Source organism: Peromyscus californicus, unplaced genomic scaffold (assembly GCF_007827085.1).
Source record: "Peromyscus californicus insignis strain IS unplaced genomic scaffold, ASM782708v3 Scaffold_8__1_contigs__length_139910024, whole genome shotgun sequence".
In the NCBI taxonomy this organism is placed as follows: domain Eukaryota; kingdom Metazoa; phylum Chordata; class Mammalia; order Rodentia; family Cricetidae; genus Peromyscus; species Peromyscus californicus.
Genome location: NW_026294606.1, coordinates 132,883,148 through 132,900,262, shown reverse-complemented (window position 1 = coordinate 132,900,262; position 17,115 = coordinate 132,883,148). Strand labels below are relative to the sequence as shown.

At 47.6% G+C, this 17,115-nt stretch overlaps 2 protein-coding genes across 4 annotated transcripts in view; both read right to left on the bottom strand.

Moving 5' to 3' along the window:
- Smad1 (SMAD family member 1) overlaps positions 1–17,115 on the bottom strand; it is a 65,102-nt gene that overhangs the window by 12,871 nt on the left and 35,116 nt on the right. For all 3 annotated transcript variants that reach the window (XM_052727119.1, XM_052727120.1, XM_052727118.1), the window contains 2 exons: positions 5,857–6,114; positions 3,167–3,283 (listed from right to left, as the gene is read on the bottom strand). In XM_052727119.1, the coding sequence (XP_052583079.1) occupies positions 3,167–3,283; positions 5,857–6,114 (375 nt within the window). The remainder of the gene's footprint in view (positions 1–3,166; positions 3,284–5,856; positions 6,115–17,115) is intronic.
- LOC128103051 (mitochondrial import inner membrane translocase subunit TIM16-like) lies at positions 6,121–15,157 on the bottom strand. The gene has a single exon (XM_052727122.1). The coding sequence runs from the start codon at positions 10,422–10,424 to the stop codon at positions 9,951–9,953; it is 474 nt and encodes a 157-aa protein (XP_052583082.1). The 5' UTR covers positions 10,425–15,157; the 3' UTR covers positions 6,121–9,950.

Below are 17,115 nucleotides of genomic sequence, written 5' to 3'. Positions count from 1 at the left end.
ACCTACAAGAAATACAAGTGACCAGTGAAAAAGCAAGTGGTACAGGAACAAGAGGGGCCCGGAGATGTGCCGATGGGGCCGGTGAAGAAAGGAACCGCTTTTGGCAAAGCCTTGGTAGACCTCTGCTTTCTCAAAGCACTGAAAATTAGCTTCTCCCTATCGTGAAGAAGCTGTTTGGCTACACAGGAGCCAGTGCTGGCCGCAGCTCCAGTTTTGCTATAGCTCAGGAAGAAATCGTGCCAGCTGGCCATTCCCCCTGAATGAATCATATCTCTCTCATCCAGACTCCACACTAACTTCCTTATATTTGCTTCAAGCCGAGCAGGTGTGTTTGTCTCTCCCTTCCCAGAATGGGCCAACAATGGAAACTACCCAGCTTTACTGACAGGATGCAGCTTGTTAGGCCCAATCTCTTAAGACTGATGAATCTCCAAACAGAAAATGCTTCTCAACACTTTCAACCAAAAGGCTGGGAAATGAACCCTCTGCAGCAAAACCTCTGAGAGCATGCTTTTGAGACCCCAGGGATACAAATCACACCATCGCCAACTTAATTATTACTGATCTGAACCTCAGGGCCTCGGTGTACAAATGTGAGAAATGGAAAGAAAATCCACCAGGCTTGGTGAAGACAGAAGGACTTTGATGCTCTTAGCATTACCGCCTGTTATTTGCTCGACATACTGAAGTAGGCTGGCTGAAAATACACTACTACTTCTCTTGTCTTCTAGACAACCCTTCCCTGTCACCCCTTTGCTGTTCTTCAAGGAGCAAAGCTTCAGTCATTCACAAGCGCCAAACCCCAAAGAAGGCTGTGCCATTGGTCACAGAGGCCTTTTATCAGCTATCAGTGTTGTTAAAAATGCTATTATTCATCTAGCTTACATGTGGACACGTTCTTTTCCTATAAAAGGCCAGAAAGATTTTGTGGGACATACGGTCTTTATCATAACTATTCCACTCTACCTTTGTAACAACAGAAACAAACAAACAAACAAAAAATCTAGCCATAGATCATATGTAACAAATGGGCACAATTGTGTTCTAATAAAGCTTTATTTACAAAAACAGACAGTGGGCTGATCTGTCTGTGGGTTGTAATTTGCTGACCCATGCTCTGGGAAAACCACCACAGGTAACAACAGGAGAAAAGCCAACATTTTTTCCTTTGAAAATACTAGGTGGTTTTTAAATTGGCTCTAACAGGGAACATTTTAAGGCTATTTAAAAAGAAGGAGATCTTAAAAGTAAGTCATAGAGCTAATCTCATCAGTACCATTATAGGGTCCACACAGGGTATCTTGCTCCCCAAATAAAAATTCCAAAAATGGGTCAGATGGGGCTGGCTGTTCTCTCAATCAGACGCCTCTACTTTTTGACTCCCAGCATCTAACGATGACCAAGACCCGTAAAATATAGAGAGCCTATAAAGAAAACTCCAAAACAAAATCACTGATTTAAAAGTTGTATGTTCTAATTTACTTAATCGTACAACTAAGTTTCTTTTAGATTATTATCATCATTTTTAAAATTTATTTTTGGGGCAGTTAGGGTCATGCAGGGACTTCCCATATGCCCTCTCACCACCAAGATCCCCCATCAGAGTGGTACATTCAGTATAACTCAAGAGCTGCTACATCACCATCCCAAACCCAGAGTCCGCACTAGGGCTTGTTCTTGCTGTTACAGTCACAGGTGAGCAGGGCCTGCTGCTGTTGTTATTACACTGGCAGACAGGCAGCATCACATTGAAATCCTTAACAAGCATCAGCAGCTCTGACAACGTCTGAGCTACCTCCCATTCGCTAAAAATGGGGGTAAGAACAAAATAAGACAAATTCAGCAGGCACACTGCTTTTTAATTTCAATTGCTTCACACCCAGGCTGAGCACTTGGGGGAGGTCTCCTCCCGAAGTTACTGACCGGGAGCCTATCTTGCCAGAGCAGCATGGCACTGTACGGCAGGGCTAGTGTGTGTTTGGCGGTGGTGGTAGGGTGTCAGTATCTGATTCTCTGTTCCCTTAAGCTGACTCAGCTTGCCATTGTGGCTCTGGGAAGCAGGTGGAGTCATCCACACACCAAGTCACTCCCCGGCTGAAACGGGCCGACGGTGAAGACCAGCTCCTCCTCCCCAGAGAGGGAACATGAACTTCAGTTCTACTTGTAAGCTCTTGGAGGGAAGGGAGGTAAAATTCCATCCTCTAATTTTCTTGTTTTTCTTTTCTTTTTTTGTAATTAAGTTAGGCACAAGTCCAGAAAGAAGAAAACAAATGTCACTACTTGTTTCAGTGACAGATAAGGACCATAAAACAGACGAGGCACATGCGAGTCTACTCTGACCCAAAGGTGCTGCTGGGAAACCCTGCTGTACGGATCACCCACGGGAGTCGGCTTTGCACTTCTATAGACGGCCTGTTCCTCTCGGCCCATTTAAAGACACTTCTTGCAGCATGGATCTCAAGTTATTAATTACTGAAGACCTGAACACATGACCATCTAAATAACAGACATGTTTGTTATGTAAAAGAGGACTCAACCGTCTCCTCCCCACCGTCTCTGCATGCTCAAGAGATCTCTAACAACCTCATGGATGCACAGGTATGTGGGACAGCTATACAAACCCACACTTATGGGTAATGAGTCATAGGTAAATGCATTTTAAACAGTTATTTGGTATGTATGTATATATGATAATATATATCAGTTAGCCATTTACTGAAGGTGAAAGCGAATTAGCGTGCTAATGACATAGACATGCTTGTTTATTTTTACATAAACAACAAGTCTTGTCTGAAGACTCAACACACAGCATCTCCCATTGTCCTCAGAGTTGACTGACAGTTCGGTTTCCTAACCACTAAAGCTGAGGTTAACTTCACCTAACTATGTAGTACAAAAATGGCAGAATGCTGCTTAAGGCCATTTCAGAGACCAGTGAAAATCTGAGACCTCCACATTCATTCTGAGATCTCATATGGAATTGTGACAGAGTTTAAGTAAAAAGATGGGTTCTAGAGAATTCTTTCCATTAAGCTTAAAACAACAACAGAAAACCTGTTTTCCATGTTTCTCAAATAACGACCTTTTTAAGGTCTATGTGAATGAAAGTCACATTTGGACATAGGGACAACAAACTAAAAAGGGAGTGAGCAGCAACTTCTCTTACCTCCTCTGTTGACTTCCGAGGGCAGTGAAGGTGCCATCATATTCGTGTCCATTGGCTGAGAGCCATCCTGGGCCATGGGGTCTTCAGGAGGCAGGTAAGCAGGTGGGGGGGTGTCCGCTACAGTTTGAAAAAAAAAATGACATGCTTTGAAATATAAACAGGTGTATGCTTATACCCGTGCACGTATATGCGGATGCATGTGTGTGCACATGTGTGTAGGGGTCAGAGCATAGCTTCGGGAATTAGGTCTCTCCACCATGTGGGTTCCAGAGGCTGACTTCAGGTTTCCACGATGGCAGCAAGTGCCTCTGCCCACTGAGCCATCTGGCCAGCCCTCACTTTTTGGGGGTGGGGTGGGGGAAGCAAGGTCTCTCATGGCCTGGAGCTCTATAGGCAGTCTAGGCTGCTTGGCCAGTGAGCCCCAGGGATCTCCCTGTCCCTGCCTCCCTGTGCTGAGATTACTAATCACTCACGTTGAAGCCACCTCCTTACCTCTATGGTGGCACCTGCCTGCTATCCTAGTAGCTAGGAAATGGAGGCAAGAAGATGCAGAGGTCAAGGCCAACCTTGACTACGTCAGGCCCTGCCTCACAAAAAAGGCTAGATGCTAAAGACACTGGACTTAGGGTATAGTTTCTTAAAACAATCGTATCCCCAAACTTTGTTTCCAGTGACATTTCAGTGAGAAGAAAAAAACGTAAGTTGGTCGCAGGAGTCCCCTGCCTACCTAGGAGCAGGTCACTTTAGGTCCATGAGAAGAGCATGGAGCACACTGTCATGAGCAGACTCTGAGAACCCGGAAGCTTGGTTTACTGGTGTAAAACTGGCTGACAGGATCGGTGAGGAGAAGCTCTCTCAGGCCCCCAGCAGCAAACTACGGGCAGGAATTTGCTCTCTGGGCTTGCTACAACCTACTGATTGAGACTTGGTTTCCCATGGCTTTAAGCAGTCTCTGCCCCAACCATTTGAGCAATAGCTAGCTCAAAAACCCCCAATAACAGAATACTAGGCAATAAATCAGCTTATCTCAGCTGTCTTCTGCTTGAGAATTTACATAGGGCTCTTCCGAACAGTTTCCAGCAAATAATACGATTACTTAAACCACACAGACGAATGCAAGCCTGGCATTTTCTTACTGTGAAACACAGGGCATTCGTTTTCCTGCTCTCGAAAACCAAGTTCCTCATTGGCTTGTGAGCCCACCCAGCGTGTACAGCAGAGCCTGGAGAACACAATTTTACCACAGGGAGCCATGAATGCTTGGGTAAATACTCAGAAGCAACCATGGAACCCAAATAACAAACTCTGCTCCTTCAGGCCTCCCTGGCAACTCCTCCCACCTCCGACCCAGCAGAGAGCCAGCGGGCCTCCTGGGACCCTCTCAGACTGTCCCGCCTCACTCCAGCTTCTTGCTGCCGGCCGCAGTGAAGTTAACTCTGCTGGCCTGGAGGCAGCAGCGAGGTGGAGCCTCTTCTCAGCAGAACCCACTGAATTTACACCAACAGGCTGGTGAAAATCTCACTAGCGACCCGTGGCACCACCAGGGCTCCCCCAGGCAGATCGTAGCTGATGGGGCTCTGCCATCCCTGCAGAGCACAGCCCTTCTGTTCTCCTTTCCTGGGCTTGTACTTTAACCCCGGGCAGTCCAGGACAAGACGGGATTCAAGTGACAGTCTTTGATTTTTTCACTGGGGTTGCCCCTGTCAAAAGTCCTCTGAAACGGACCCTTTCCCCACTAACCCGTCCAGTCCACCAGACCCAATGGGCTTGCCAGGGAATGGGTGGATAGGAAACCACCAAATGTTATTAGTTTGGCTACTAAAATAATCTATCTCCCATCTTCATCCCAAACACAAAAAAATGCAAATTAAACCGGCTGAAAAACAAGTGTTTAAAAAGAAAGAAGAAGCAATAAAGCATGGATCAATTTCTGAAGGTCCAACATGGATGTTGAAGTAAAATTTAATTAAAAGCACTTTTAAGTGGCTCTGTAAACATGCCTGCCCAGTCTTTTCCCTAACAAAAATATTCACAGATTTCATGATGTATCATGTCCTTCTTGATGTCAACTAGCATGAGCTCTGGCACCAATATTTGAGATGCTTGTTTACTAACCTGTAATTTGAAAAATATAATCTTCTAATTAATCACTTATTTTGATAACTATTACACCATCCGTTATGACTAAGACAGGAAAAAAACTGGTTTTTGTCTTTGCTCAGTTCAACAAGCAGATGGTCTCCAGCACCTTCTGTTGCAATTCCTTGTTGTTAAAAGTACATTTCTTGGGATTACATCATCGGCTAAATGCATCTAATTAAATGGGGGGTGTGATCCCTCGGGAACTAACTCTTCTGTGGCCGCAGCGATAGCAAGGGAGATCTTCAACGTGGGAAATGCTGGCCGAAGCCACAGAACAGCACTGTGTAACATGACATTTCCCTTTCAGAGACTGGGACAACCATGCCACTCCCAGAAGGATGCAGCTGTTTCAAAACTTTTGAAAACAAGGGGAAGATATAGCAGGAATCAAACAGGCCACCCTCTCCTCCGGCTGTATGACTCCCCGCGATATGCTGTTATTCTGAAGCACTGGCTCAAAGGGGCTTGTCCAGGGCTCAACCCCCCATCCCCCTGCAGGCCACGCCCACCCACCTCCCCAAGGCAGGGCCCAGAATGCCCCCTCCTACCTGGCATCTGGAAAGGGCTGCCTGGGTCTGAGCTGGTTGGGGAGTGAGGGTAGGTGCTGCTGCTGCTGCCCGGAGAGTTGGGGTAGCTGCTGTTGGGCGAGTGGGGGAATGGGTGGCTGCTGGGCTGCTGGAAGGAATCTGGAAACGTGGCGTTCAGCGGCATGTGAGGCTCGTTTTGTCCCAGGTTGCGGAACTGCGCCAGAAGGCTGTGCTGAGGGTTATACTCGCTGTGCCTGGGCACCAGCACTGGAGGAAGGACTGGGCACGGGAAGAGAACAGGGACAAGTGAGAGAAGTGAGAACCAGTCATTACCTCATGGTAGGTGAGGGCAAATGACCTGACCTCCACCCTGCTGTCCGAGGAAAGTGACTCTCCGCTCCAGAGGACAGCCTAGATCACAGGACCCCAGCCTAAAGGCAGCGCCACTGGGAAGACAGTTTCAGATTAAAATTAGTTGCTTTATTCCATTTTTAATTTTCCTATTCACAAAAAAGCTAAAGCATAATTAACAATATATATCACCAGCTAGCCAGATGGCTTCATGGGTAAAAGGGTCTGTCATACAGTAAGAGACCGAATTTGATCCCTGGAACTCAGGTAAAGGTGGAAGGACAGACCGATTCCACAGGGTTGGTCTCTGACCTCCGCTTGTGCACTGTGGCATGTGTACCCCTTCACACACACACACACACACACACACACACACACACACACACACACACACTGGCATACACTCACAATCCCAGTACTCAGGAGGGAGGCTAAGGCAAAGGGATCCGAGGTTGGAGTCCAGCCTGGGCCACTCTGTTTACATATGTACATATCGACACTGATACTCTCATGTAACAGTCTGCTCAAATCTGAGTTGATATGTATTGAATGGTATTATTTACCATTAAGTGTTGTAATCGACACATTAACTCCTTTTAAAATAAAAAGCAGTAAACAATGAGCATGTGACACCGAAGCCCAGGGAAGGCAGTCAGTTACACAGCCTCTGAGGTTCGGGGATGTCCTGGCAGCCATACTTAGAAGCATCCTTTCTGTGAGGACTTGGATGAATGCACCCACTTCTCCGTGGTCCTCAACACCACACAACAGGACCAAGGAGGATGCAGAGGGTATAGTTACGTTTGCCGGCTGAAGACCCAAGACTAAGACAGAAGCAAAAAGCTGTCTTCGGAAAGCTAAGAGCTTGGGTGATGAAACTAGCCCGGCTAACCGCAGAAAATCCTGACAGAGCCATCACCATATGGCACCCTAGGAGGGATGGCTGCCTAATGTTGACTTATAGAACCCTACCCTGGGGAATGTCACCAGACCCCAAGGTGTCCTCCAGGGTCACGGGGTGGCTCCGCTCAGTGACAAAGACCTTGGGAAGCCCTCCTGTTCTTGTGGTCTGCAAACGGTAGAGAGAAGCAACATGTGTTAAAACCACATGAGAGAAGGAAGGAGATTTTAAATTGGTTACTGCGGATGGTGGCCAGGACCCCCGACACACTTCCCTAAAGGAATGTTTGGTGACATTAGATGTGGAGTTGGCTCTCCAGGAACCTTGTTCCTGCTCTACAGTGCTTCTACTGGAAGGCATGCACAACACATGGGCTGTCACTGACTTAGCTGCCAACTTGGTAAAATGGTTTGGGAAAGTATTAAAATTCCTCACACTACATCTCATTTGTCAATTATTATAAAGTGATAACACTTGTGGATTCCCCTTGCTATTCGAGTATAATAAATATAATTTATTTCTTGCATAGTGATGGAATCTGTGCAAAGCAAGAATTATTATTATTATTTTTTTTTGGTTTTTCGAGACAGGGTTTCTCTGTGTAGCTTTGCGCCTTTCCTGGGACTCACTTGGTAGCCCAGGCTGGCCTTGAACTCACAGAGATCCGCCTGGCTCTGCCTCCCGAGTGCTGGGATTAAAAGCGTGCGCCACCACCGCCCGGCGCAAGAATTATTTTCTACTTCTACCTTCCAACAGTTAACTGAGGTGGACACTGTGTCAAAGAAACCCCTGGTAAAGGCCTCCTACTGCCAGCAGAGACCCATCTCATACAGCCTAGTGTCTTGAATTACTGATGGACACACAAACATTCTTTGTCTTTTAGCCGCTGCAGCCTGAGTTAGCACTTCTGAACTGGCCACCCCAATCACTTGTTCCTTCTCTTCTTTTCTCCCTTTTTCTTTCCTTTGGTGACTAGGCCTCATGGAGCCCATGCTGCCCTTGAACGAGCTAGGCAGCTGAGAAGAACCTCCCAGGTGCTGGGACTCGCCCAGCCTGCCTTTCCTGGTCATCAGCTGGAGGTCCAGTAACTACTTGCAGCAAAGCAACATTAGCAGGTTCCCCTTACATCAGGCGGACTCTTCTTCCTAAGGCACCTACTTTGGCAGCCCTCATTGCCTAACAGCTCCAGGACGGGGAACTTAACTGCTCCTACTGCCAGCAGGGGGCGGTGGCCATGGGGGGTAAAACGGACTTCATGACAGGAAAGGGCACTGTACTTCCTGCTGCCATCTTGTTTGGTAGTGATCTGCATCAAGGCACAGTGCTGAGATGGACCCAGTACATCACAGAGATCAATCAGTGTTTAGATGACCGTGGACATGAACTATCAAGCACAGCGAAGACACTCCAGATCGATGAACGTGACAGGTGGCCTTTTTCTCATCTCTGACTGTTTTATGTTTTCATGGTGCTGTGGGTCAGACTTGGTGCCTTGTGTACACTAAGCATGGGCATTACCATTGAACTACACTTTAAGAGACTCTGTCTCTGCTGATGGAGGCCCAGGCACCTCTAGTAAACTAAGCTATTCTAAATCCATAGTAAGATGCACAAATCTTCAAATAAATAGATTGTTATAACCCCCTGACTCATCTTTGGCTCAACATTATACTTGTGAGATTCACTCAGTTTTATGAATTATTCTATGTGTCTTTAATTTATCTGATGATACAGTTTTACCTACAGATGACCTGGGATGTTTCTAGGAAGGGATCACTGTATTAAAGCTTCTGTGACCATTCTTTTCAGTCACTTCTTATTTTAACATAAACTCCCATAGTAGTTAACTCTTGTATATCCCCTGTAGCCAGATTCACCCACTTTTATTTTTCTCTTTTACCTTTAAAGCTTATCATTATCATCATCATTAAGATGATGATTGTGGGGGGGTGTGCCGTGTGCAGAGCGTGTGGAGGTCACAGGACTTCATGGAGTCAGTTCTGACCTTCTACCTTTACATGGGTTCATGGGTTCTGGGGTTGAACTCAGGTCTCCAAGTCTGCACGGCAAGCCCCATTACCCAGTGAGCCATCTCACCTGCCTGATCCCATTTTAAGTTTGCCACATTTACTAAGTCATTCATTCTCTTCCCTTCTGCTCCAAACACTTCCCACCCGCCCCAAACACTCTGAGAGCAGGTACTGTACACTGTCTGCTCCTTAACTCCACAACAGTCAAGAGTAACTGGTACACAGTCAGACTGACTTCTACACATACCTGAGACCATTACTGACACAGTAACCACTGATGTATTTATCAGTGATTTTACAGACTGCCTTTCAACATGGGTTCCTCTGACAGTTCTTTATAATTAAACCCCGTGGTTCTAGGCTACCATACTATGCAGGTGATGTTACGCCCTTCTCTAGGTACATACCCAGAAGCCAATCATTTGCCTGTTCCCTTTCAACTGCTTGGTTAGACTATTGCCCAGTTCACCTACCATCCACAGCTACTGCGTCTTTTTGTAATTACCAGTCGGCAGACCCTCCAGACTGAGTAAACTTTCCATTTCTCATCAGACTTCATCAACCCTGAATGTAGATTTTTGCTTGAGTCAACCTTTGCTCAGATGGTTGTAACATGACTTTTCTTTCGTTCCATTATTCTTATTTTGGAGTCAGAATTCTACCATGAGGAGGGGCTTCCCCATCTCCTGCCTCTTTCTCATCTCTAATAGCCACTGGCATGCATTTGTGAATTCTTGATAAATGGGCTGAAATGTTCCTATTCTTGTCTATTTTTGTGGATCACTGTGTCCTACAATTGGCTGCTGCTTGTTCTTTATGCCTTCTAAAACATGCTACCACTCTTTAAGCATCCCAGATTTTTTTTTTAACATGGAAAAGACATTTATTACCAAGCTATAAATGGGTGCGGTGGGAGTGGCCAGCAGTCCCGTTTTGGGCACCTGCCCTTTCTCTCTCTCTTCCTGGGCTTGTATTTGGAGTTCCTCATCTAGACGTTCCTTCACACGAGCAACCTTTGACTCAAGTAGAAGGAGCCTCCCACGGACGTACCGTTCGTTCACCTTAAACAGGTATTCATAATTCTTCTGGACCCGCTCAGGGTTCAGCGTGGAGATGCTGAGAATCTGCTGGGCCTCTTGAAGGCTGAGGCCAGAGAGGTTGGATGCAGCTGCAGACTGGTGCCCAGCACGACCCCGAGCACCAGCGGCTGCCTGGCTTGCTGCAAACTCCTGCCTCAGAGCCCGGGCAAAGGCTCTGCCCGCCACCTGCACACCCATCACAATGATCTGGGCCAGGTACTTGGCCATGGCAGCCGCTGCGCCTCAGGGGCATGGGGTCAGCATCTCTCTGATTTTCGAAACCCGGTGCTTCTGGCTTCTGCCTCACTTCCTCCTCTTCGTCTCTGGGTCCCTGGTTCCTTTTAATGAGGAACATCATAGACTCTGAAGTCACACTAACTCTAAGCCGTATGTGTGCACATTGGGGTGTGTGCAGAAGCACTTTGTATGCAATGCTCTCCCCAAGTCCAACCCAGCTCATCTACGTTGTATTTCCCTTCCTTCATTATTACGTAGTTAATCGTTTGGAACTTTTGAGAGTGACTCATATAGACCAGGTTAGCCTCAAACTTGTAGCCAAGGATGACTTTGAACTCCTGATCCTCCTGCCTCCACTTCCCGCACACAGGGATTATTATAGGCATGGGTCAACATGCCTGGCCCAGTTTCAATACATTCATGAATTCCCTTAAATACACTATTTTCTTCAAAACTACTATATTCATACCAGCTTATAAACTACACCTAGGAATTTGTTTTCTTTTCAAATTTATTTTTATGCGCAAAATACGTGGGTTCATTTTCATTTGCTCAAAGTTTGTTTGGGTATGACTCCCACTTTCAGGGTTAGGCTTACAGGCACAACTTATTGTCAGTCCTCACTGATTCCCCCATTCCCAAATCCAGAAAACACTAACATGGTTCCGAAGGTCAGAACAATACATCTCCCATCTCTTCTGTTCAGTTCCCTCTTCTAACCTCCTCACAGGGTAGCTGTCCAGCTTCCTGTTTGGTCATCCTTCTTGTGTTGTGTGCGTGTGTGCATGTGTGTGTGTGTTATGAATTTGAAGTTATAAAATCTTGTATGCCCATGCTGAATGGAAGAATTTATCCCTGTACCCTTCTGGGACACGCAGAGTTTCTCAATTTATTTAGGTTTCTGATCCACTGGTTTTATTTGTGGTATGAGGAATGCATCTAATTTTACCTTTTTTCTGAATGGTTAGCCAGCCACCTTAAATGCCACTGATTAAGAGGCTATCTCTGTCCTGGGGACTGAGCCGCTAACTTTCCATAGTGTCCTGTGTCTGTTCTGTTTTCAGACATTCCATTCTGCTCTAGTCTGTGGCCACGCCACTGTTTTTATTGGTGGTGGTGTTTTTAATTACTTTTGGTTAACTATGCACGTGTGTGCATTTGGTTTTTCAAGACAGGGTTTCTCTGTGTAACCTTGGCTGTCCTGGAACTCACTCTGTAGGCCAGGCTGGCCGTGAACTCACAGAGATGCTCCTGCCTCTTCCTCGTGAGTGCTGGGATTACAGGCACGCACCACCCCCACCCGGCCCACACCACCGTATTAATAAAGGGTTTCAATGCCTGACAGGCCAGCCCCTGTTGGTTTTCCTCCTGTGTTTAGCTACATGCTTCTCTTTCCAAAGAGCTTTAGTCACTACCCGAGACCTTCTGGAAACAAAACAGTTCTTGAATCTTTATTGAGATGCCATCACATTCACAAGTTAACAGTAAAGATCAGTATCTTGGTGCGGAAATGCCTTCTTTAGAATGAGGAAGAGCTGAACAAGAGGTGGAGGCAGGATGCTGTTGAGTGCAAAGCTAGTCTGGGCTACAGGATGAGTGCTAGGCCAGCTTGGGCAACTCAGTGAGACTTCAACAACAAAAGAAGAGGCTGGAGAGACGGCCCAGTGGTCAAGAGTGCACACTGCTCTTCCAGTTCCTACACTCACATGGATAACTCCAGCTCCAAGCGATCCTTCTCCTGCACTCTGGTCTCCTGCATGCATGTGCACAGTTAAAGGGGAAGCCATGAGTACAGCTTAGCATGCATGAGAGCCAGCTTCATCTCCAGGACTGGAAAACAAACAAAAGCACTATGAAGGTCTGTTCACGTCGATGGTGGCTTTGTGATCTGTAGACACTGTCTGTATTAGTTTCCTAGGGCAGCTGTAATAAAATCCCAAAGAGTGGTGACTGAAATAACAGAAATTCATTTTCCTGTGATCCCTGGGGGGTAAACATCCGAGATAAAGGCAGTGGTGAGCTGGCTTCGGCTGAGACCTCTGTCTTAGCTCCTAATGGCCTTCTCGCCCGGTGCATCCCGGCACAGCCTAGCCCTGTCTTGTAAGGATGCTAGCAGACTACATTAGCACTCCCCGCACTCCCCACAATGCCTTCATCTCAGTTTATCTTTTCCTTAAAGGCCCTGTCTCTAAAACCCACATTCCGTGGTACTTGGGGTAAGCGTTCCAACATGAATTTAGGGACACACAACCTGGTCCATGCAGGTGCAGGTGCACAGGTGCCTTCGGAGTCTCGGGTCCCTAACTTCACTTCAGGGCAGCATGCCTGGTTGGGAACTGCTGCAATCCTTGCAGTTCTTTCTGCAAGACACCTCTGAGAAGCCAGATTCCAAACTTGCTTCCTAAACATTATCAGTAACCTGTTCTTTTTGCTTCGGCCCTGAGGTTTATCCTTGGATGTGGAGCCAGATGGATTTCCTAAGCTTCATCTCAAAGCTGATCAGGTCATGTGTTCAGAGAACCCTGAGAACTAACACCCTGACCTGCTTGAGCTCTAGGCCCCTCCTGAAACAGGGGCCTGGCTGAGTGGGGCTTTTCTCACCTAGCTGACAACCGCCTGAGTGAGTGAGTGAGTGAGTGAGTGAATGAATGTGTGTGTGTGTGGGGGGGTGTAGGTTCATGTAAACATGGAGACCAGAGGTTGACATCAGCAGTTTTCCTCAATCACTTTCCCACTTTATCTTTTGAGACAAGGTCTTACTCAGCCTGGAGCTCCCATTTGGCTGGACTGGCTGGATCTCAAGCTATAGGGATCTTCCTCCCTCTACCTCCCCAGCGCTGGGGTTCCAGGCACATGCTGCCTGGGAACTCTGCTTTGTGTGGGAGTACTGGGGACCTAAATTCAGGTCTGCAGGCTTGTGCACAAGTACTTTGCCAACTAAGGAAAGAGAGAAGCCATCTCTCTGCCAAGTCTTTAAAGACAAAGACGATTTACTTTATGGTTATGTGTGTATCTGTGAACACATCTGTACATGTATGTTAGTGCTGGTGCCCTCTGAGGCCTGAGGCATCAGGTTCCCTGAAGCTGGAATTACAGGCAGTCGTAAGCTGCCCAATATGGGTGCTGGGAATTGTACGTGGATCCTCTGTAAGAGCAGTGTGTGCTCTTAGCCACTGAACCCTCTCTCCAGCCCCCTGGCTTAAGTCTTAGGATGCTCTCCTCTTGACCTTTTGGAAGGACCGAGTCAGATTCTTCCTTTCCTCGCCACTGTTGACTCTGCTTTCCAAACTCTGCATCTCCTTCCATGAAAAATTAAAATCCCTTTCCCGCCAACAGGAAAACCAAACTAAGACTAAAGCTGCAGTATGCTGAAGTCTGAAGAGACATGTGTGATTCTGCTGTGGACTCTGCTTTTCTGCGTCGCCAAGGCACATGGGAAAGGGACAACCAGGAACAGCTAAAATTATACAGCAGCGCTCAACAGCATTCCTGTTCACCCCGGACTACAGCTTTGTCCAGACGCAGGCATGGCCTGAAATTCTACACCGAATGGTCAGTGGCAAAGTGTTCTGGTCTACCCTGACAAGTCTTCAGCTGTGCTGGCCCTCCACATGTTCTCCAAAAGGCAGCTGGTTTCTGCTTTAACACACAAGAGAGTTCTCATGATGAGGCTGCCTTGTCTGTGTGTCCACGAAGACAGACTGGCAATCAAATTACCTAAATGCTTCCTGCCTAGTCCTGCAAGTGCAGGAGGTGTTCAGCTAAGTGACCTGAGCAGAGTGACTACCTTTGGGGCTCTGAGCAAACCACCAGACTTCTCGGGGTTTCACACTCATCACCTCCCATAAAAAGAGCCTGCTCCAGCAGCTCCACTCCAGACGCTGTCCGTCTGCGGCCCTGACCTGTGGACACCTAACTCTAGTTCAGCAGTATGCCGTGCAAAGCTCCATCCAGGTAACATCTCAGGACACTGCTCTGGGGTTGCCTAAGAGCAGAGAGGTGGCCCAACCCGCCCTGTAGCAGTTCTTACCAAAAGGGCAAGTTGTCAGAGCAGCTGCCTAAGACAGATGTCCCTGATAGAGTACACTGGGTGACCTTGTGGGCAGAAACCTTTCATGTAGGGGTGGGGGTGAAAGATAATTTTTCAAGTTAATAGTATGTATGCTTATAAAATAAAATTCCTTACTTCAAGATACGTCTTGGGGACTGAAGAAATGGTTCTCTAAATCTTAATCAAGGTTAAATTTTAACAGCAATAAACAATAGCGAAAAACCCTTTATCTTTCTGTTTGCTCACTGGTGGTGAGATGAGGGTGGGCGGGGTTTGAAATAATAGATAAGGTCCCCCCCCCCAGCTGGGCAATAAAAGCCAACGGGAGGGCTCGGCTCCACCACAGGGTGTTTCCACACCGATTCTTCACATCTGCGATCTGTCTTGCGCAGGTTGGCAGGCTCAGCCTGGCTACGTAGATCACGCTGGACCTAGTGTCTGATCAAAGAGGGGCCACGGCCTGAGCCAAAGCCTGTTCATAGCCAGGTTTGTGGAAGTCGCTTCAAAAATTCTCTTTCCAGTTGTGTGTGTGCACGTGCGTGCACGTGTGTGTGTGTGTAAAAAAGAGGGAGAGAAATTGTTTCCCTCAATTGTTTCTCTATTTTTTTGAGACAGGCTCTTTCACAACCTTCACTGTTTTGGTTAGACTGGCTGGACCAGCGGGCCCCCATGCTTGCCTGTCCCCGCCCCCGCCCCGGTCCTCATGCTTGCCTGTCCCCGCCCCCGCCCCGCCCCCTCCCCCACCCCGCCCCCATGCTTGCCTGTCCCCGCCCCCGTCCCCGCCCCCATGCTTGCCTGTCCCCCGCCCCCGCCCCGCCCCCATGCTTGCCTGTCCCCGCCCCCGCCCCGGTCCTCATGCTTGCCTGTCCCCGCCCCAGCCCCTATGCTTGCCTGTCCCCGCCCCCGCCCCCATGCTTGCCTGTCCCCGCCCCGCCCCCGGTCCCCATGCTTGCCTGTCCCCGCCCCCTCCCCCGTCCCCGCCCCCATGCTTGCCTGTCCCCGCCCCCGCCCCCGCCCCTGTCCCCGCCCCCGTCCCGCCTCCCCAGTACTGGGATTATAGCCATGTGCCATCACGCCAGGTTTTTTCTGTGTGCTGAGGACTGAACTCAGGTCTTCATGTCTGTGCAGCAAACACTTTACTGAACCATCTCCCCACACTCATGGTTTTGAGAACCACATTTTCACCAGACTGTTTTAACCAAGGAAGACACTGTAGCGTTTACCTGTAGGAATGCAGCAATCACTCTGAAGAAGTATATTCACAGAGGGCAAAAATGCAAACACAATTCCAGCACAACTAAAGAAATGAATTGCATTCAATACCAGTATCAAGCTTTAAAAAAAATAAAAATAAAAGCCAAACATTCAATTTACTTTAAAAATAGCCTAAATATAACTGCTGAAAACTCAACTTCCTGGAGAATGGCAGGCCAGTGATTTCTGGCCCACCACTGATGATCCCATGAAATGTGTCTCCACGAGACTGTGCCCACAGATGCTGGCTATGACTGGAGGCCTGAGGTCCCTGCTCTGACCTGTCTTTGGGGTAAGCTCACCCTCTCCACAGAGCTGCCCCAGGCTTCTGCAGTCTCCCAGCTAATTCCACTCCTCTCTGTCTCGCCCTCCACCCCAGCAGGAACCCCTTCCTCCCAGTGCCCCACTGTGGCCGCACAGGCTTTCCTGGTGACAACTGCCATGTTTTACTACTCATCTGACACCCCCACCTGGTAGAGCATCATGCCCCTGAGGGTGGAACTCTTGTCCCTTCTTGTGTATCACCCAGAGTCTGACATACAGAAAGGTCCTTAATGTGTTTTCAGTGAATATGCTTGAGCTTTATTTCAATTCCTGGCCTGTTTAAGTCGATGACTAGAGTGCAGCCTTCTCCAAATGTGCTGCTCCTCAGACTCTTCTCTTCCTGCTCTTAGACCAGTGCCCTTTCCTTTACTAAACATCTGTTTGCTTCAATTCCACAGACGACAGGTGCTAGGTTATAAGCGACTACAGAAGTGTCTGCGGTAGAAAAAAAATCTTAGCGTACAAGCCAAAACTATCATGGCAGGAGTTTAAAAAACAACCCATTGTGGGCAATGCATGAGAGATAACAATATGGTGTTCGTTTTTGATTTCCAAAACTTAGGATTTTGCTTAACTATTTATTAGAACAAGTATCAGGGGTGGTTTGCTTATTAAACCTCCTTTCCTTTTAACAGTGAAACTGGAACAAGGGCACTTCTCTCCGCCACACAGGACATGCTGTACCATGTGTTAACTCATCAAATCCCCCAATAACCCTGCCCTTCTTACACATTACCATGTTACCCCTGCCTCACAGAAAAGAAAACTGAGGGGCTGGAGAGCTGGCTCAGCATTTAAGAGTGTGGACTGTCCTTGCAGAAGACTAGAGTTTGGCTCCCAACCCTCATCTGGTGGCTCACCTAGGGGAGATCCAATGCATTTGGCCTCCGGGGGCATCTGCACTCATATGCACATGCAGACACACATCTGCATACAGGGGATTCCAAAAAGGGTAAAAATAAATCTTAAGATAACGGAAATGGAGGGGCAGGGGGAGTAAGTAACTTGCCTAAGAACAACATCCAATGGAGTTAGGTTACCTATGGTTATATA